Source organism: Auxenochlorella protothecoides (assembly GCF_000733215.1).
Source record: "Auxenochlorella protothecoides strain 0710 unplaced genomic scaffold scaffold90, whole genome shotgun sequence".
Lineage (NCBI taxonomy): Eukaryota > Viridiplantae > Chlorophyta > Trebouxiophyceae > Chlorellales > Chlorellaceae > Auxenochlorella > Auxenochlorella protothecoides.
In genome coordinates, this window is record NW_011934476.1 from 287,815 (window position 1) to 305,811 (window position 17,997).

Here is a 17,997-nt window from a genome sequence, read left to right on the forward strand (position 1 = left end):
TGTGTGGGAGGGTGGTGGGGGGAGGGGGGGGGGGGGGGGGGGGGGGGGGGGGGTGTTGGCTGGAGCCGCATGGCGACTCACTTTGCGTTGTTTCAGTGGCCGCAGTCTCTGTCTTGCGCAGTTCATCGTGCCGTGAGCAGGCGTGCTGTGCGCAAAGGGCACCCTACAATTTCCTAAGAAGGTCGCCAAACACTCACCCCCACCCACTCCCCCCTTCCCCTCCATCTAGGTTGGCGGCGTGGTGCTCGTGTTTGGGTACGGGCTCGAGGTGGCGGCCGGCGTGGGCCTGGCCCTGGCCCAGGTCGGCGAGTTCGTCTTTGTCCTGCTTTCCTTGGCGCACGGCCAGGAGCTGCTGGCCACGCAGGTCTATCTCCTCCTCATGGGTGAGCCGGGGGGGTGGTGTAAGGGGGGAAGGGTCGGTGTGTTTATGGGGGTAAGAAGATGCATGCAAGGGAGAGGTGGGCATTCAGGACCCTACCACTGGTCTCGCGCTTTGCATGGGATGCGGAGGGGCCTGGGTTGCATGGGAGTTGCTGGTGGGATACCGTAGGGGAGCGCTGCAGTGGAGGCAGGGGGCAGGGGCAAGCATCCTGCGGCAGGGCGACTCCGACCCGCTCGACCTGCGCATCAGACCCTGGAGCCCCTCAGCGTGCCTGATTCCCTCCCCGCAGGCATCACTGCGCTGTCGCTCCTGGTCACCCCCTTCCTGCTCCAGCTGTCGATGCGGCTGGGCACGGGCCAGTCCTGGCTGGCGGTGGCTCCCTCGGAGGTGCAGATGGCGGGCTTCCCCGACTCGCTCACGGTGCGGGGGAGGAGGGAGCCTTTGGTGTCCGCGTCGGGCAAGTACACGGCGGCGTCATGTGCCTGGCGATGGGGGTCTGGCGTCTCCAACATGCATCGCACCTGCCTGGCCCCCTCCCCACCCGCTCCGGACACCCCGCCCCCACCCCACCCTGCACCAGTCAACCCCAACGTCCCCGGCCTCGCCTCGCAGAGGCCCCAGCGGTATCGTACGAGCCCGCCCCCCGCACTCCACCCCGCCGCCCTAGACCCGGCCGCCGGCACGCGGAAGCCGCGCAGCAGCAGCGTCGACCTCGCCGCCGCCGTGTGAGGAGCGTGGCGCCTGCAGCCTGCACGGCGATGCCTGGCGAGAGATGACCCCTGGGTCAGTCGCGCCGTGATCCTGGGGCAGCTCTGGAGGCACGCGCGGGGTTCCAAGGAGCATGGGCAACCGCGGCCCACGCTCATGCCGCCACCCTGCCACCAGGGCGGGGCGCCCTTCTGGGCGCGTGTCGCATCTGTAGAGCATTTCCCACCGTGACTGCCGGCGTCGTGCGGGCGCCACGATCTTTTCACGCCACCGCCGCGCTCGTCCCCTTTTTCCTTTACACGTACCCTTGTGAGCGACTGTAATCAGTCGTGTTGCCAAAGAAGGGCGTGTGGCGACCAGGGGCCGCAAAGGTTTGCCAGACATGTGCTACGAGGGGAGCCTGCGGTGTCTTGACCCAGGGCCCAGCCTGCCGCTGCGGGAGGTTGCTTTTGGTGGAGGCGCCCCCCTGGCTGCTGCTGCAGGGCCAGTCGTAAGGAATGTGAGCAGCTTGCAGCGCCACCTGGCCCTTCGAGCATGGCGCGTTTTGGGAAGGCAGCATCTCCACCCCTCGCCCCGCCTGTAGTGCAGAAAGGGGCAAGGGAAACGGTGGAGAGGAGCTCCCGACGGCGCACCCAGTCTGAGCTATAATGAGCATGCGGGACCCTGGCTCACACCCCACCAGCTCAGACCACATGCCGGCAGTCTTTCCCTGGCCCACACGTCCGCCTACTCCCCGTCCCCCTGCCTGACCTTGGGAATCTGGGTGTACGCGTCTGGGATGAGAACGGCCAGGGGCCGGAGCCCACGCAGGCTGCGAAGCATGGACGGGTTGGCCGGCCCATCCTCCATGCGGCGCCAGGGGGCGGACTGGGGCGCGCTGCTGCCCGCGGCGTCGGCATCGCTGAGCGTGGCGGCCGCCCACAGGATGTCCTTGTTCCAGGGCTGCACCTGGCGGAGCGGCGCGGCCGGGTGCGCTGCCCAGGCCCTGTAGTACTGCGTGGCCGACCATGCGCCGGTTGTCTGCCACTCGTCGGGCCTGGGGCGGTGGGGGGAGCGCTTCAACACCTCAGGCTGGAGCCGGGGGTCGGTTGGGGTTGGGGGAATCAGGGGCATTCACGATCAGCTGGCAAGCACACCGGACGAGATGCCGGCATGACGCCGGTACCGCTCCAGGAGAAGATCCCCCCACTCACAGCTGAGGCGAGGGCTGCGCGGCTGGGCCGAAGCCCGTGCACGCGATGCAATGGCGGCACCCTTTCCGCGGCGGGCGCGATGGTAGAGAATGGCGCAGGCAGGGGTCGGCATGCGGCCTGGGTTCGTCCGCGACTCCAGATGCTTGTCGGAGACAGGGGTAGGCATCATATCTTGTATTTGCACCGATGGCTTGGGGGGTGGCGTCCATCATCGTCCAAGGGTGTGAGCTGTGATCCGCGCACATGTGGTTTGCGGTGGGCGAGGTTGCGGAGGGACCCGCACCCTGCCACCCTCCAAGGTGTGCATGGCCTCTCATTAACATAATTGAACAGCGGTCTGGATTGGTGTGAAACTACGATACAGGATGCAATTTTCCCCCCGGACCGACGAAAACAGCTTCGTGTTGAACTACTCATCCCCCCGTCCGGGGCTCAGTACTCTGGCCATTTGGCCGGAGGCATAAACCGGGGGATCGGATATTTTGTTCGTTCCGGGTGGGCAACCCCTCGCAAGCTCGTCGGCAGCCGGTTTCTCGAAACCGAGCCTTGTAGGAACGCTTGAACCCCTCGCCTGGCCGATTTCGGGTATATTTACTTGTTTGCACGCAGCAACGAGCGCTCTGGGACAGGGATATGTTTCATGGTTGCGCGAGCGCCCCGGGGATGCCGACACCCCCGGCTGTCACGCCATGCAGTCAGGCCTGGAGGCTGACCCGCCGCTGCGTCAGCCTCCCCGCCAGGCTCCACAGCATGGACCAGGCCCCGCTGCCGGGCTCCATCTCCTCCTGGCCCTCCCCCACCACCTGCTGGCAGCTGTAGGCCTGCTCGGCCTTGATCGCCAGCTGGCGGGAGTAGTAGGACGCGCGGTCGACGTCGCCCCAGGGGCAGGCGGGGGGCAGCGCGAAGATGACCCCGGGCGGGGGGGCGGGCCCCGCGCCCACGCCCGCCGGCCCCGCACTCCGCGGGCACAGGGAGGAGCCCTCGCCCTCCTCCCCCGCCGGGCCCAGGCTGCTCGGCAGGCTGCCGGAGGCGCCCAGGCTGAGGCAGGTGGCGGGCCCGCCCGCGGCGGGGGTGGGGGTGTGCAGCAGGCTGAGGCTGGCGCTGCCGGAGCTGGTGAAGCTGGCGCCGGCGGTGCAGCTGAAGCTGCCGCCCGCCGCGCAGGACGGCGGGACGCAGCCGGCCGAGCTGGTCCAGCTGTGCGTGGTGTGGCCGGTGAGCGGCGGCATGAGGCCGGTGTCGGGAGTGCCCCGCGACGCCGGGATGAGGCCGGGCACACCGGCCCAGGCCGGGGCTGCATGCGCGCTGCTGGCAGGGGCCTGGGGGCCGGGGTGGGGGCCGGAGGCCGACGCGGCGGGGTGCCCTGCCCGCGGCGACACCCGCGAGCGCTTGGGCGCGTCCTTGAACGTGGCCAGCAGGCCACGACCCTTTCCGATGCGCTGCGCACTGGATCCAGCCAGGCTGGCCAGCTGCACGCCCACGAATCGGACCGTGCAGTCGTGCTGCAGAGGGGAGGGGGCAAAGGGCAGGAGGGAGCTATGTTGAGGAGGGGTGCAAGAGGGCTGTGACAGGGGTGTCGTCCAGGGCAGGGATGCACATATCGACAGCTCCAGGGACACCAGGCATGCCAGGCCTGTGACCGTTTACAAGCTCTGCATCCTGCCATCCAGCATGCCCTCCTCGCGGGACCCACCGCCGAGATGTTGGTGTGGGACGCCGGCACCAGGACCGAGAGCTGTCGCGTACCTCGCCGCTGGGCCAGGTCGGAGCCGACTGACACTCCCTCCATCCTCCTCCATGTGCTGGGCCTGGTGGGTTGTGTGAGCGCAGGGGAGCGGGGTTTGAAGGGGGGCGCGGGTGGGGTTTCAAGGTGCGCTGGCAGGGATGCCTGCCCAGGACACATGGGGCCGGGAAGCGCATCGGAGGAGCCGATTCCTGCATCCGGGCCAAATCCATTGGATTGTCCCGGCAACTCACCCATGGCACGCCCGGTAGAGGACAGAGAGCTGGCGCGCCCTCATCTCGAAGTAGGCGAGGGGGGAGGGGATCCCGCCGGGCCAGCCCTCCGAAGTCGTATACCTGCGGGAGCGTGCCCGGATGCCGGGTTCGTCAGGAGGGCACGCAGGCATGCGCAACGCGTTCCAGTGCATGTCCAATCAGTCAAGATCAGCATTACAGATTTATTGGAAGGGGAAGACGAGCACCCGACCCTCGACGGATGGGTCCCGACACTGTGTACGGAGGGGAGGACCGGACCTCACCTGCCGGGTTGTTGGCCGCGCTGTCGCTGCTTGTTGGAGCAGCAGCTCACACAGTGCATGCAGCCTCTAAAAAGTGAAGTTTGGGCTGCCAGAGCCCCTAGCATGCGCTCATGGGTGAAGGCAGCGACGGCCCCGGGGCGCTGATACTGCTCCGCCCATCTCCTGGCGTAGGCTGCCTCCAGGGGGTACACCGCGCATGCTGTGGCGCTGACATCCATGTCGATAGAATGGCTGGGACGGGGTGCGACGCGCAAGGGTCTTGTCGGTTGGCCTAGCACATCCCTGGGCCAGCAGACCCCAGGCTCGAGTGAGCAACCTAAGCACCCGGGAGGGTCGAGCATCCGAGGACCTCGCATGGGGACCGCCACATGGGCGACTCCGATTCTGGAAGACGCTGCAATGCCTGAGCATTTCATCACATCGCTCCACCATACATGTATGAACGCGCCATACTCATTTTCGCCGCACCCGACTTCCGGTGGGTTCCACGCGCCATGAATCCTCATACTGGAGAGGAGATCGGGGCGCATCGGGAATCATCCCCCCAGTTGGGGGTGGTACGGACTCTCACAACTGGTCTTGCACCGACAGCTCAACGACGTACATGCTCTCTAGCTAGTATTCGTCATTGCGAGGAATCTTTGACTCGTTAATCCTTCGCTGAGAACTCATTGAGGACTGGCGGGGTGTGTCTTGCTCGCAGACATGTCATGGAACCAGCTTTACTATGACCATGTTGACCAAGTCAATTCTACATGTGTTTTCAAGATGGTTTCCCATCGCGGCAAATTTCTTCCCTTTCAGTTCTGGGATAGGGTCATGTGTGATGTCTGTATTTGCTCTCAATATGTGATGCTTGTACTTTGGTGGTCCCCCATGTGACGTACGTGAGCACAACTGGGAAACTTCTGCTTAATTGAGTTCCTTGTCAAATCTTCAAGTGGTGGGAGCACATAACTTCTACGCTCTTGGATCACTCGGTGATTGATTCTCCCTGTTGGGAAGTACTTCTCACCGAGTGCAGAAAATCATGCCATCCCTAAATGGTGTCCTTCATGGCGCGCCCAGAGTTATCCGGTCCTGCATGGCAGCATGCCTTGCCGATGAGCACCAAAAGTCCTGTGCATCTTAACTCTAAATCGCCGAAACGATTTAAATACTCCGCTGCAATGATCGGAGCTGTTGCTGGGGTGTCCTTGGGCCACCGGGGCCCGGCCGCAGAAATCAGCACGAGGCTGAGTCTCTCTTTCGCACACCTTCGTCCCCCCAAAAGATGCTCAAGAGTGACGCCGCAGGCTATGACGAGCTGGGTACGAGGATGCGAAAGCTTGGTAGCGTTGCAGACGTGGTCGCATGACGCCTCACCACCGCCATGGCTATCTCGCGTGTGAGGGGACCTCCATGCATCGCCCGGTCACCCGCCTGCCTGCAGGATCCAGAGGGGCTTTTCGCCAAGAAGCCGGCGGCAAGCAACCTGCTGGCGCGTAACATGTGCGCTGCACCATTGCAATGAGTTCCTTGTCCTGTCCAGCATGGAGGATGCCATGCATGCCTGAGCTGCGCCCCTACACCATGGGTCTGGGTGCTCCTCCAGCCTCTGGGCCCCCTCCCGTCAACGCTGACCAACCAGCTCCGCTGACGACCTGGTGCAGGACGAAGCGCAAGTATGGTCTGGAGGACGCCGCTGAGTTGGAGGTCAAGGAGCTCAAGGCCAGGGAGCAAAAGGAGCTGCAGCGCCGCAGGGATGTGAGCAGCCTATAGCCTGCAGGGGGCTGGGAGGACCATGACATGATCCACCTGATCCTCGTGGGGAGATTTCTCCTGATGTCTCACCGCATGCCGCCACCCCTTCCCCACAGGCCAGAACGCCGCCAGAGGACCCTCAGCAGCTGGTCACCTTCTTCCTGGACCTTCCGGGGGAGGAGATCGCGTGGGAGGCTGCCCGCTGCGCACCGCTTCTGACGCCCGCCTTCTTCCTGCAGCTGGATCGAATCATAGGTGCGCCTCTAGAGTGTGATGGGATCGCGAGGATGCGTGCCGCCAGGCATGTGTGTGGGCAGGACCTGCTGCAGTTGGCTTGAGCTGGGGAGCCTATCAACTCAAGCCTGCCCTGTGCACAGGCGCGGAGCGATTTGCAGCCAAGCCGGATGCCACGCGCTTGAAGCAGCTGGAGCAGCTGAGGGACGACATCACCAAGGTCTGACAGGCTGCAGAGGATGGAACGGGGGGGAGGTGGGGGGGGGTAAAGGGAAGCTTTGCACCCACAACTCTCTGCACTCGCACCTTGCAAGTTGTGCCTGGGGTCGCCACCAGGATGCCAGGCTAAGGAGGCTGAAGGATCGCGAGGGAGCCCCCTCCTCACGCGAGCCCCACCTGACTCATGTCGCGATGCAGGCACTGGAGGGTGTCAAGACCAAGCTGGCGGAGACAGTGACCCCTGCGGAGAGCCTGAAGGGGGTGCTGCAGGCCCGCGACAAGAAGGCGGCGCTGCTGGAGCTGGCTGGGAAGAACGGCATCAACGCCGCCTTCATCCAGTTGCTGGACGAGAACATCGCGACGGCGGGGGCGGCCCAGCAGCAGAAGGCTGTGGAAGTCATGACCAAGCTGCGCGCCGAAGCGTCGCGGTACCTCACGGCCTGAGACGGCGGCCACGTACTCGACCCTGGCGTGTTCCTTGCCCCTTTTCCTACTCAGTCGTATGATGCATGTTGTGCTTCTGATGAAATTCCCAGTGGTACCCTGAGACCTGCAAGCGGTGCACTCGGTTGGCCAGCATGGGAGCGAGGCTGGGTGTGGAGGTATGGATTGCTTGTGGAAGCAGGGTTCAAGTTGGCGAGAGCCTTTGCGGTCCAGCCACCCAGGAGCAGGCTGCAGCCGTGCTGCAATGCAGGCATTTGTTCGCCCCGATACGTCTTGCTTGGAGTGAGGGCGCCTGAAATCATTGTTCTGCTCTCAGCCTCATTCTCAGCGACACCCACATCCTGGTCTCTGAAGAGCATGTGCCTAAAACACTCCCGTCAGTATGCTGGCACGCTCAGCAGGGGAGTCAATGGAGTTGCCAGCGATCATCCTGCTTGGGACTTCTCCTCCGTTCGGCTGTCTCTGCGTCAGGGCTGCGTCGTCTCCTCCTTGGAGAGCGACTGGGGCGTCGATAGTATGCAGTAGCGCTTGTATCTGCTGCCGCTGCAGCCGATGGGGACGTCGATCGCTTCCGAGCCGCAATAGGCTCCTCTGCGGGTGGTGTTGCTCCAGATCTGTGGGCCCGCTTCTTCACTGTTGTGGGGGGTGGACTGGCAGTGTCGGAAGCCGAGGTGCGTCCAGTGGAGGTGGAAGAGGATGAACCGCTGCTGCCCGACTCAGAGTCACTGCTGCTGCTGCCATCAGTCCCACTGCTCGAGCTCGTGCCGCCGCTGCTGCTGGAGGAAGTGCCGCTTCCGCTGCTGGAGCTGGTTCCGCTGCTGGAGCTGGTTCCGCTGCTTGAGCTGGTTCCGCTGCTGGAGCTGGTTCCGCTGCTGGAGCTGGTTCCGCTGCTGGAGCTGGTTCCGCTGCTGGAGCTGGTTCCACTACTGTCCGAATCACTGCCAGAGGACGAAGAAGATGATGTCGAAGAGGAGGATGGACTCCTGCGCCTCTTGCGTTTGCTTGCCTTCCCCTCCTGCTTCTGGGGCTTTCCAGGCTTGTCCTGCAGCTCCTCTGGCAGCTCTGATGCATCCATGAAGCGAGGGCGGGCCTTGGGATTCTTCAGCTGCTCCGTTCGGGATGGTCGATGGGAGTACGCCGCAGGATTCTTGCATTCGTATGTCCAGTGCCCGGGCTGCAGGCACTTCTGGCAGACGGCTCCCGCACCATTCGATCTCGATGGCATCTGGGTTCGAAGAGAGGAGGGTTCGATTGAATGATCGTCAATGGCGAGTGGTCCCGGTTAACACATTCCATCCAACAATTTCGGCCGGAAGCCCGGCGCACATGTTTGAAGCGCCCAGCATTCTGATTTGCTCCTGTTCCTAGTAAACTCATCCTGTCTGGCAACCTCTATCGACCAGTATCCCGCAGCAATGTGCTCTTCAAACCTGTGCAAGGCCTTCTATCGGTGTGTTGGACAGAGCGGTACCAATGATGGTATGGTACCGAAAAGCGGTCCCGAACTCGACCCACAGTTTGACCCTCGATACCCTCCCAGTGCTGGTATGCTGATGCTGAATGACCCATGCTATGGCAAATAGGCTTTCTGATGGCCATTGGAGTAATAGTCAATTCAGCGAGTATCGGAACGAGGCTCGAAGACTGCCGTGCAGAGAGTGCTGCCGCTACCGAATGAATCCGTCATCATGTGCTGGGGCTGATGAAGCCTTTGCAGCCCTCATGCGAAGCAAGGTTGATGCAGCCAGGTCTAAGTGGGTTTCTGATCGATCACAAGCCTGTCGTCAGTTGAGACTTCTCGCCTGCGAAAAGGAGCTGAGTTTGGCTTTGCAGGCCCTCGATGACCCAACCCAGCAACAGCCTTCGCTCGAGGAGCGAGCACAACCCGAGAGCCACATGTGCTTCGACCCTGGGACGGTGGGAAGCAGTAGCAAACAGCCTGATGCACTAGAATTGGGCGACACCGTTGCTGCTCTGCAGGCGGCATGCACTGCATTGCAGGATGAGATTGACCGGGCCAGCAGAACCCAACGGTGTGGCTACAGGCTCCTGCAACTGTCCGTAGTGGAAGTTTCCACACTCCAGGATGGCCACAGTTGCCCCGACTCTCCGGAAGGGGGGTGGCGCCGCAGCCAGGCCACACAATGGCTCAGGAGCAGGGAGGAGAGAAGGGAAAGGTGCAGGCATGCTGCTGCCCTGACTGCAGCAGAGAGGGTACTCCAGGCCTATCAGGTTTGGCACAGCGCAGGATGTCTCTCAACCAGGCTGAGGGCCAGAGCTTCATCGTTGATATTTTCTCATGCAATCTCGAGGAGTCACGTCGACTCCCTCACGCTTCATCCCGCTCTGCACTGATCAAGGAGTCAGCGCTCACCCTCCCGCCGCCACAGGAGCACCGAGATGGCATGCTGCATGCAGAGAGGGCACGATGCCGCATGGGCCACACAGCAGTGGCGCTGGTGTCCAGGAGGCAGGAGGAGCGGGAGGCACTGGAGCGCGAACAGGCACGGGCCAAGCGTTTAGCTGAAGCAACAGCCTCGGTGAGGGTAGATTTTCTGTTTGGCTCACCACCCCCAAAGTACAGCTGGCTTGTGCAAGTATGCCAGGGAGCATGGAGGGACATGCTTGGGCATCCGGCGGTTGTTGTGGACTGCGACCACGGATCGTACCTGCCCGTTGCCCATGTGTCACTGCAGTTGGCGCCCAAGGTGGAAAGGGACTGGGGAAGGGCGTGCGGTCCGACCGCCTCGTTCCGGGAGTCGGACACCGGGGGGTTGCAGTGCAAGCTGTGGCATGCCATGGGACTGGAGGTAGACAGGGCCCCTGATGCAGCGGTGAGCCGGGTGGTGGGGACCCACAAAGGGAGGAGTGGCCCTGGTAAGGCAGAGTTTGTGAATTTCAGCATGGTTCAGATCATGTTGTGAGCATGTCATCCAAGCAGCGCCTTTCGCCAATGCAGCTGGTGCATGTGCTCAAGAAGACCGGACTACTGCACACACGAGCTGGCAAGACCGCGCTGGCAGTGGCTGGGAGCAGTGCACTGGAGCCATAGGGTAGCCTTGCTCCCCATGTGCTGATGTATTCACAGGAGCCTGCTCAGTCTGAACCCTCACCTAATTGATGCAAGGGTTCCGTGTCCTGAGAGGCCATGGGTGGGAATCATCAGCATGGCCCCACCACCCAGATCCGCCAGACTGGAGAAAATCGGTCCCAAATCTCGGGCGTCTCGTGTTTCCGCAATGATTTGAAGCCCTGGCTGAGCCTGCATGACCATTAATGCGACCCAGCACCGTGCGAGGCTCTATTACGCGGATAATGATGTTGTAGGCTGAACAGGTCCTCATGGCGAGCATGTTTGCGGGTGGCAGGGTGGCCGACGTGGCTGGGCGGCTCTCCCACCCGGGGCGTGCTGCGGCGACACCCTTGCACTCGAGGAATGTGGCAGTACAGATACGCGCTTCGGGGCCTGCGAGGCGACGCGGGAGAGGGAATGGCAGTCAGCACTGGGCCTTCCCTCCCAGGCACCCCCGGTGCCCACTCTCGGTGTCATGCCAAGCCGTGAGTGGAATGCCCGATTCCTGCCCCTGACCCCGTCGAGGGCGCGCAATTCAGGTGCTGCATGGACTTCCTGACATCTCACTTCCCCCAACTTCCAGGAGAATAGCGGAGGGGCGCAGCCTCCCAAAGTGGGCCCTGGCGAGGTGAGCGTGGTGCTGCTCTCCGGCGGCACCGGCAAGCGAATGGGCGCCGCCATCCCCAAGCAGTATCTGAAGATCCTGGGCGAGCCGATCTGCACCTACTCCTTTCGGACGTTCCTTGCCATGCCAGAGGTCGCGGAGGTGGTGGTCGTCTGCGACCCCAGCTGGCGGTGAGATGGGCGTCGTGTGTTGGGGGGGCCAATGCAGGCCACGAGGACCCTCCTCCAGCCAGCATGGGCTCTATCCCATGGGCTGCGAGGTAGGAGGGAGGGCGGGGAGGCCGCCGGCGGTGTTGCACGGTAAGCTTCGATGTGAGGCCTTCCCACCGATGTGTTTGCATCCCTCCCAACCCTCCCTAGGCACGTTTTCGAGGAGGCCTACGCCGGGTCCACGCAGCACGCGGCCCTGGTCTTCTCCCAGCCGGGCGTCGAGCGCCAGGACTCCGTCTTCAACGGATTCCAGGTCGGCGGGGGAAGCGTGGGTGGAGGCCGGTGGAGGAGAGGACTGGGGTGGCGCTGGTCTTGGGCGGAGCTGTGATGCTGCATTCCCCGCGCCCCGCCCCCCCTCCCGGCGCACCCGCCCCGCCCCGCCTGGGCCCCTGCAACCATCTCCTTGTGCCTGCCAACCTTTCCCCCCTTCCCTCCAGCTCCAACACACCCCATCTCCACCATCTGGTCCCCCAAACAGGTCATCCGCCCCTCCTCGACCCTGGTGGCCATCCACGATTCGGCACGGCCCCTGGTCAAGCCCGAGCACGTGCGCCTGTGCCTGCAGGATGCGGCGCAGGTCGGCGCCGCGGTGCTTGGCGTGCAGGCCAAGGCCACGATCAAGGAGGTGGACGGCGCGCTGGGCGTGGTGCGCACGCTACGCCGCGACGCGCTGTGGGAGGTGCAGACGCCGCAGGTCATCGCGCCGGTCCTGCTGCGCGCGGGCTTCGACCTGGTCCGCCGGCGCGGGCTGGAGGTCACCGATGACGTGTCCATCGTGGAGGCGCTGGGGGAGCCAGTGCGGGTGACCAGCGGGTCATACACCAACATCAAGGTGTGCAGGGGGGGGGTGTGTAGGTCAGGCGGGTGCGGGGGGCGGTCGAGGATAGCCTCCCGGGAAACGCTGCCCGAGATGGGGTGCAATGTCCGGAGGGGCAAACACGCGGGGAATGAGAGGGGAGATGCTCCCCTGCGATTCACTCGGACATCCCTGTGCTGCGTGCTGGGATGCTCACCATCCCCCACTCGGCACACAGGTGACGACGCCCAGCGACATCCTGATCGCGGAACGCTTCCTGAAGTACGACGGGGGACTGGTGCCCGCGCTGGCCGAGGCGAGGAAGGAGGTGGAGCAGCCGGTGACGTGATGCGCCTGTTCAGCGGAGGGACCACCCACGGGCGCAGCGTGTCGAGGAGCGGCTGCCTGCCAGTTCCTGTGACGCTTGCGCATATCTTTTCTGACTGCTGTTGGCATGGGCCCTGTCTCGAGGCTGAAAAGAGGAGAGACGCCCTGTAAAAGGGTATCTAGGCATGCTTGACGCCCAGGAGAGGACGCCTGGCAGCCAGCTAGAGTGGGAGGAGGCGGACTCCTGGCCATATGGCTTTTCGTCCGTGCTTTCCATGTCCTGCCCTCCGAGCGCCCCTCCCACGGAAGGCCACGACAGGTCCTGCAAGTTGGCCAATGCAGGGGGGAAGGGCCCGTTCGCGTTACACAGAGGTTAACATGAGGACATCCGCACTCGCGCTCCTGGCGCTCCTCGCCTTTGCGGCACTGCTGGCCCCTGTCAGGTGGGATGAGGCCTGGGACTGCAGTATCCACTTGGGCGTGGCCTCGCTCAGCCAATGTTCACTCGATCGCCAACTCGATGCGCAGGGCTACCGAGGATGTGGACGAGGTGGACGATGAAGACTCCTCTGACTTCGCCGACCGCGCCTTCCTGATCGTGCGCCGGGTGGTTGCCGACAAGCGGCCGATCCAGGGCAAGACCACTACCGTCACGGTGGAGCTATACAATGCCGGATCCACGTGAGTGGATGTGTGCGTTTTGTCCCGTGGCCTGGACTGTGGGGCTGGAACACGCTTGGACAGTACTCTCTGTGCTCCCCGCACCCGACAGCCTGCTTGTCTTGCATCCCCCACCCTCCCAGGTCGGCACTGGAGGTAAAGGCGGTCGAGTCCAAGTGGCCCGAGCCCTTCTTCTCCGTGTCTGGGGACCTCTCTGCCAGCTACGAGTCCATCCCCGCTGGCGCCACCGTCCGCTTCACCTACCAGGTGAACCCCCAGGAGGCCGGTCCCTACCAGCATCCACCCACCCAGGTCTCTTACCAGGCCGTCGAGGACGATGAGGACTCCGTCAAGGTGGGGAGCGGACGTATTATGGGGATGAGATGCATTCTGCGTTGCTGCTGGGAAGGGCACCTTATTCCAGGCGAGCATGCTGGTATTGTGATGAGTGCCAGGAGGAAGTAGCCCAGTTCCAACACCATGCTGTACTCTTCTGAATCCTTACACAGAGCACGAGCTCTGCATACCTTTACTTTGTCACCTCCACCCTGGTCGACGAGTGGAAGTTCAAGGCACTGGAGCTGGTAAGCCTGAGGAGGAGGGTGGGCGGGTTTTCGACTGCTTGCACCCACCTCCTCCACCCTCCTTGCCACCTGCTTGGGAAGTGTGCTCTCGCCCTGTCCTCTACCTCAACCCCGTTTCTGCACACCTCCTACCTCCCAATCATAGGGCTCCAAGCTTACCGGCGGCAACATCAACACCGTCAATGGCTGGAAGTGGTCTGTCTTCGCTGTCGCGGCCGCGCTGATCGCCTACTATGGGCACCAATCTTACCTCTCGGTGCAGGGTACGTGCGCGTCGGGCGCACCTGTTTCTGATTCAGGTTGGGCACCCATTGCCTGTCCATCTCCCTCCATTGCAGTCATGGGGATGACCCATTCACCCTTTCCTTTCCCCCTGCGCACCAGACGCAAGCAAGACGAAGCGGCGCCAGCGTGCCCTGGAGGAGCTGCAGGCCATGGACTCCAAGTCAAAGTGAGCACCCCCTGTTACTCCTTTCTGGTTCAAGGGGTAGTGTGGCCCCTCCAGCATCCCTGGCATTGCAAGACAGAGGCACCCCGTTGATCACAGCGGCCCTCGGACCCGAAGGGTCTCGTTTGCAGTCAGTGGGAGCACATGATTGTCCAGCAGGTTGGTCCCCGTACCGGCTCAGAGTCACATGATAGGATGGCCCACCAGACGCATGCGCCGTGACATCGCCAGAGAAGTGTCAGCAGTACGGCCGTCGGGCAGGGGCGTCCCCGGGTGCCACGGGATGGCCGACAGTCTCGTTCTGGCCTTCTGGAGGTCATGCGTTACACACAAGAATAGCGACGGGATGCATCAGGATCCGCACAGCGCTCGCCGAATCAGGACGCTCTGCGGGTTTTCCCCTCAGGCCAGCTGGCCGCAGTCGGTGATGCGGATGACCTGCTTGGTGGCGCCGGAGCCAGAGCCGTAGGACTCGATCTTCTTAACCACGTCAAGGCCCTTGGTCACGGAGCCAAACACGACGTGCTTGCCGTCCAGCCAGGCGGTGGCGGCGGTGCAGAGGAAGAACTGGGAGCCGTTGGTGTTGGGGCCGGCGTTGGCCATGGACAGGATGCCGGGGCCGGTGTGCGTCAGCTTGAAGTTCTCGTCGTTGAACTTGGCGCCGTAGATGGACTCGCCGCCAGTGCCGTTTCCTGGGACGATGGGACCGGGGACGGTGAGGATGCATCATTGGGATGGCAGCTTGGTACACACGTATGGGGGCATGCAGGGGGTTGGGGGAGACCCTTGGGAGATGCCTGCATGGCCCCACCGTGCCCTCATGCAGAGACACTCATGGCAACGCACCGGCGGTGAAGTCGCCACCCTGGCACATGAATCCGGGGATGACGCGGTGGAAGGTGGAGCCCTTGAAGTGCAGGGGCTTGCCAGAGCGGCCCGTGCCCTTCTCGCCTGCAGGGTGGGAGGCAGGCAGCATTCTGGTCATAGAGTGGCATAATGATGACTTAACCGGTGGGTCACCACCTCCGGACGAGACCCTGGGATGATCCATCCTGTACCCGAGTCCCCACGCACCGGTACACAGGGCACGGAAGTTCTCCGCGGTCTTGGGCACGACATCGGCCCTCAGCTGCAGACGGGGCGGTGGAGGGTGGGGCGTCACGTGCAGCTCATTCGTGGGCTACCACCGTGGGACGCAGAGATCCTCGTTGCACGTCGACAGCGCACATCGTGCTATACATGAATCCATGAAATGATCCGCTGGCGCGGCCTGTGGGATCGAGACCACCCGCGACGGCTCACCTCCATCTCGATCCTTCCCAAGGGAGTGCTGCCCGCGCTGACATCGAAGAACACGACCTGTTGGGGTTTGAGGGCATTCTCATGTTGGTGAATGCTGCGCGCATACAAAAGCGCATCCCTTCACAACAATCCAGACCCAACTCACTGGCTTAGACATGCTTGTGATCGTCTCTGCAGGGGTGCAGATGTCAGAAGATGGTTGCGCTACGGATGACAAGAAGGGGGATAGGGAGTATTTGAGACAGTTACGGTCCTCACTGCTCCAGAATGGGGACGCTGCGAGTCGCATCCCCGGTGACCCACGGCGAAGGCTTCAATGGTCCGGGTCAAATGACGCGTGCCCTTCCACCAGCATACACTTGACAAATGCCAAATCAGGGCATCCAGTCGCCCCAAAACAGGGGTGTATAATGCAGAGAAAACTCTTGTCATTACGTACAATGTGCAAATCAATCCAGTGGGCTCAGGGTTTGCTCCGTCTAACGGAGTGGCGTTTGCCCGCAAGTGCGTGCGTTACAGTGTTACCAACAACAGTCTAACCTACCCCTTTCGGTCATTCTGCCCTTTGGCAAGGGTTCAGAATGAAGTGTGCTTGCACATCGAGCTAGTGCTGTGAGCGAAGACAAGGAAGTCCCCACTCACCCACGTGGCCAGATTCTATCTTTTTTCAGATTGCAAGGGCCACGCCCAGCGAACCCCGCGATGGGGCCGAGCCATGCCCAACATCTCGACATCTTCATATGATAAGGCGCTTCGAAGTGCAATTTTTTGTGCATGGCATCAATTAGGAGAGTGCTTGAACACCAGCCCATCTTCCACCGGGGAAGGACCGTCGAAATGCCTCTGCAGACGGCCACCGTCTGATCGCTGCCTGTCCCGAGGTGACGGCGATGTCGTCCTTATCCCAAACAATCGTTCGAAGACCTTTCTTTTGTTCGCTCAACCCACCGAGGAGACCGTCTGGATTCCATGCTGCTGTGACGCCTAGCCCCCTGAGACCCTCCAAGTGGGCGGTCCCCTCCCTAGCCCCCAGCCTCTCTGACGTGGCAGATGCCTCCGCGGAAGCAAATCAGGATCGCAGGGAGGGCTCCTACGAGCAGCCCCTGGTCCAACGCCAGGTGCCTAAGGGGGAAAGGAGGGCAGGGGGGCTTGAGGCGAGCCTGGCCCAGGCAGGGCTTCCATGGTCAGTCGTGGCAGTGCCATGACAGCCGAAGCCCAACGCGACACCGTGGGTGCAGCATGCGTGGACGGCAACATTGGCAATGCCTTGCCCCATTGGCCCCCCAGGCCCGGAAACGGGACGATCAGCAGGACCCCTTGTCCAGCCTCCTCCCCACGCCCGACGCCCGCGTCTCGCCCGACGTCCTGGTCGTCGGCGCCGGCCCCGCCGGCCTCGCCCTTGCTGCGGAGCTGGGCGCTCAAGGGCTGAGGACCACGCTCGTGGGCGACGCGGCCAGCATCTTCACCAACAATTATGGGGTCTGGGCGGATGAGTTCCAAGCCCTGGGACTGGAGCACACCCTGGAGCACGGTGGGGGGCCTGCGTGGAACTGGGTGTGCGCCTGTGTGAGCGTCTCTGTGTTTGGGGGGCGGAGGAGGTCTGCATTCTGCAACGCGATTGTCAGATGGTGGAGTGGGTGGATGGCCCTGCTCCGAGGAGCTTTCTAGGGCGCGAACTTGGCCCTTCCCCCCTCTGATGCAGTGTGGGGGGACGCGGTGTGCTATTTCTCCGAGGGCCGCCCAACTAGGGTGGGGCGGGCATACGCCCGCGTCGACAGGTGGGTGTGGCCTCGAGGTGTTGAGAGGAGTGTTATGTTGACAGCCAAAGTGGAGACTGATTGAACCCTACTCCAGGTGCTATCGTGGGAGCACACTGCGCCCACCGTGGCTGGACTGCCCGAATTCCAACCTTGGTGCCCAGAAACAGGGCAAAGTCGGTCATCAGTGCAGCATGAGACTCAAGCTCCCTAGCTCATGACCGTTGGCATAGGCAGAAGCTGCGGCAGCACCTGGTGGAGGCCTGCCAGGCAAACGGTGTCACCTTCCAGCCGGGGGAGGTAGTGGATGTGGGCGTGAAGAACGGCACAGCCTCGGTCACCTGCCAAGATGGCTCCGTCCTGACTGCGAGGTGGGCGCTGTGCATGGCATTTGTTGGCACGAGTCTGCATCTCTGAAGCTGCTGGGTAGCGTCAGAGCAGTGGAGTCAACAGCACACAGCTCTGGCGGTGCTCAGGGAACATACATCGCACTGTTTCCTGGAGTTGCTGGCCCTCTGTGGGGCAACCAGGACCCCCCGACGCATGCATGCCCCCTCGCACATCCCGCACAGGCTGGTGACCCTGGCCTCCGGCGCGGCGGCGGGGCGCTTCCTCAAGTACGAGAGCTCTGCCCCCGCTGTGGCCGTGCAGACGGCGTACGGCATCGAAGTGGAGGTGGCGGGCTACGACGAGGCCTTTGACCCCGGCGTCATGCTCTTCATGGACTTCCGGCGGCACCACGTGGGCCTGGGCGCGGGCGGCGCGCCGCGCCTGCGCCCCGGCCGCCACCCGGCCGGCGGGGACGGTGTGTGGGACGCCACGGACGAGGTGCCCTCCTTCCTCTACGCCATGCCCCTGGGCGGCCAGCGCGTGTTCCTGGAGGAGACGTGCCTGGTGGCCAAGCCTGCGCTGCCCTTCCAGACACTCAAGCGGCGCTTGGAGCGGCGCTGCGCTGCTCTGGGCCTGGAGGTGGGCTGGGGTTAGTGGGGTGTGTGTTTTAAAGGGAGGGGGGGGGGGGGGGGCGCATGGTTTTGG

At 63.2% G+C, this 17,997-nt stretch overlaps 8 protein-coding genes across 8 annotated transcripts in view; 5 read left to right on the plus strand and 3 right to left on the minus strand.

The window, feature by feature from the left end:
* Window positions 1-1,111, plus strand: part of F751_6567 (K(+) efflux antiporter 5) — a gene marked incomplete at both ends in the record, with an annotated part of 4,137 nt that extends 3,026 nt beyond the window's left edge. Inside the window, 2 exons of the mRNA XM_011403795.1 lie at window positions 230-383; window positions 672-1,111. Coding sequence (XP_011402097.1) covers window positions 230-383; window positions 672-1,111 — 594 coding nt within the window. The remainder of the gene's footprint in view (window positions 1-229; window positions 384-671) is intronic.
* A 705-nt stretch (window positions 1,112-1,816) lies between these two features.
* Window positions 1,817-5,147, minus strand: F751_6568 (hypothetical protein; the record flags this gene model as incomplete). Its single annotated transcript, XM_011403796.1, has 6 exons — window positions 1,817-2,161; window positions 2,997-3,125; window positions 3,660-3,782; window positions 3,974-4,088; window positions 4,258-4,359; window positions 5,113-5,147. 6 exons carry the CDS (start codon window positions 5,145-5,147, stop codon window positions 1,817-1,819), a joined length of 849 nt encoding a protein of 282 aa, XP_011402098.1.
* Window positions 5,148-5,913: 766 nt separating this feature from the next.
* On the plus strand, window positions 5,914-7,181 carry F751_6569 (hypothetical protein; the record flags this gene model as incomplete). The annotated part of the gene is made up of 5 exons (XM_011403797.1): window positions 5,914-6,032; window positions 6,194-6,287; window positions 6,401-6,539; window positions 6,662-6,738; window positions 6,936-7,181. The coding sequence occupies 5 exons, from the start codon at window positions 5,914-5,916 to the stop codon at window positions 7,179-7,181; spliced, it is 675 nt and encodes a 224-aa protein (XP_011402099.1).
* F751_6570 (hypothetical protein) lies at window positions 6,920-7,138 on the minus strand (the record flags this gene model as incomplete). Its single annotated transcript, XM_011403798.1, has 1 exon — window positions 6,920-7,138. The coding sequence occupies one exon, from the start codon at window positions 7,136-7,138 to the stop codon at window positions 6,920-6,922; it is 219 nt and encodes a 72-aa protein (XP_011402100.1).
* Window positions 7,182-9,616: 2,435 nt separating the features above from the next.
* F751_6571 (2-C-methyl-D-erythritol 4-phosphate cytidylyltransferase, chloroplastic) lies at window positions 9,617-12,233 on the plus strand (the record flags this gene model as incomplete). The annotated part of the gene is made up of 6 exons (XM_011403799.1): window positions 9,617-9,721; window positions 9,878-10,015; window positions 10,838-11,049; window positions 11,239-11,341; window positions 11,567-11,920; window positions 12,123-12,233. 6 exons carry the CDS (start codon window positions 9,617-9,619, stop codon window positions 12,231-12,233), a joined length of 1,023 nt encoding a protein of 340 aa, XP_011402101.1.
* A 356-nt stretch (window positions 12,234-12,589) lies between these two features.
* F751_6572 (Translocon-associated protein subunit beta) lies at window positions 12,590-13,910 on the plus strand (the record flags this gene model as incomplete). The annotated part of the gene is made up of 6 exons (XM_011403800.1): window positions 12,590-12,654; window positions 12,740-12,892; window positions 13,015-13,225; window positions 13,381-13,455; window positions 13,601-13,718; window positions 13,840-13,910. 6 exons carry the CDS (start codon window positions 12,590-12,592, stop codon window positions 13,908-13,910), a joined length of 693 nt encoding a protein of 230 aa, XP_011402102.1.
* Window positions 13,911-14,305: 395 nt separating this feature from the next.
* F751_6573 (Peptidyl-prolyl cis-trans isomerase CYP18-4) lies at window positions 14,306-15,362 on the minus strand (the record flags this gene model as incomplete). The annotated part of the gene is made up of 5 exons (XM_011403801.1): window positions 14,306-14,595; window positions 14,750-14,854; window positions 14,978-15,032; window positions 15,206-15,262; window positions 15,351-15,362. 5 exons carry the CDS (start codon window positions 15,360-15,362, stop codon window positions 14,306-14,308), a joined length of 519 nt encoding a protein of 172 aa, XP_011402103.1.
* Window positions 15,363-16,444: 1,082 nt separating this feature from the next.
* F751_6574 (Lycopene epsilon cyclase, chloroplastic) overlaps window positions 16,445-17,997 on the plus strand; it is a gene marked incomplete at both ends in the record, with an annotated part of 3,679 nt that continues 2,126 nt past the window's right edge. Inside the window, 5 exons of the mRNA XM_011403802.1 lie at window positions 16,445-16,736; window positions 16,908-16,983; window positions 17,196-17,333; window positions 17,535-17,670; window positions 17,830-17,931. Coding sequence (XP_011402104.1) covers window positions 16,445-16,736; window positions 16,908-16,983; window positions 17,196-17,333; window positions 17,535-17,670; window positions 17,830-17,931 — 744 coding nt within the window. The remainder of the gene's footprint in view (window positions 16,737-16,907; window positions 16,984-17,195; window positions 17,334-17,534; window positions 17,671-17,829; window positions 17,932-17,997) is intronic.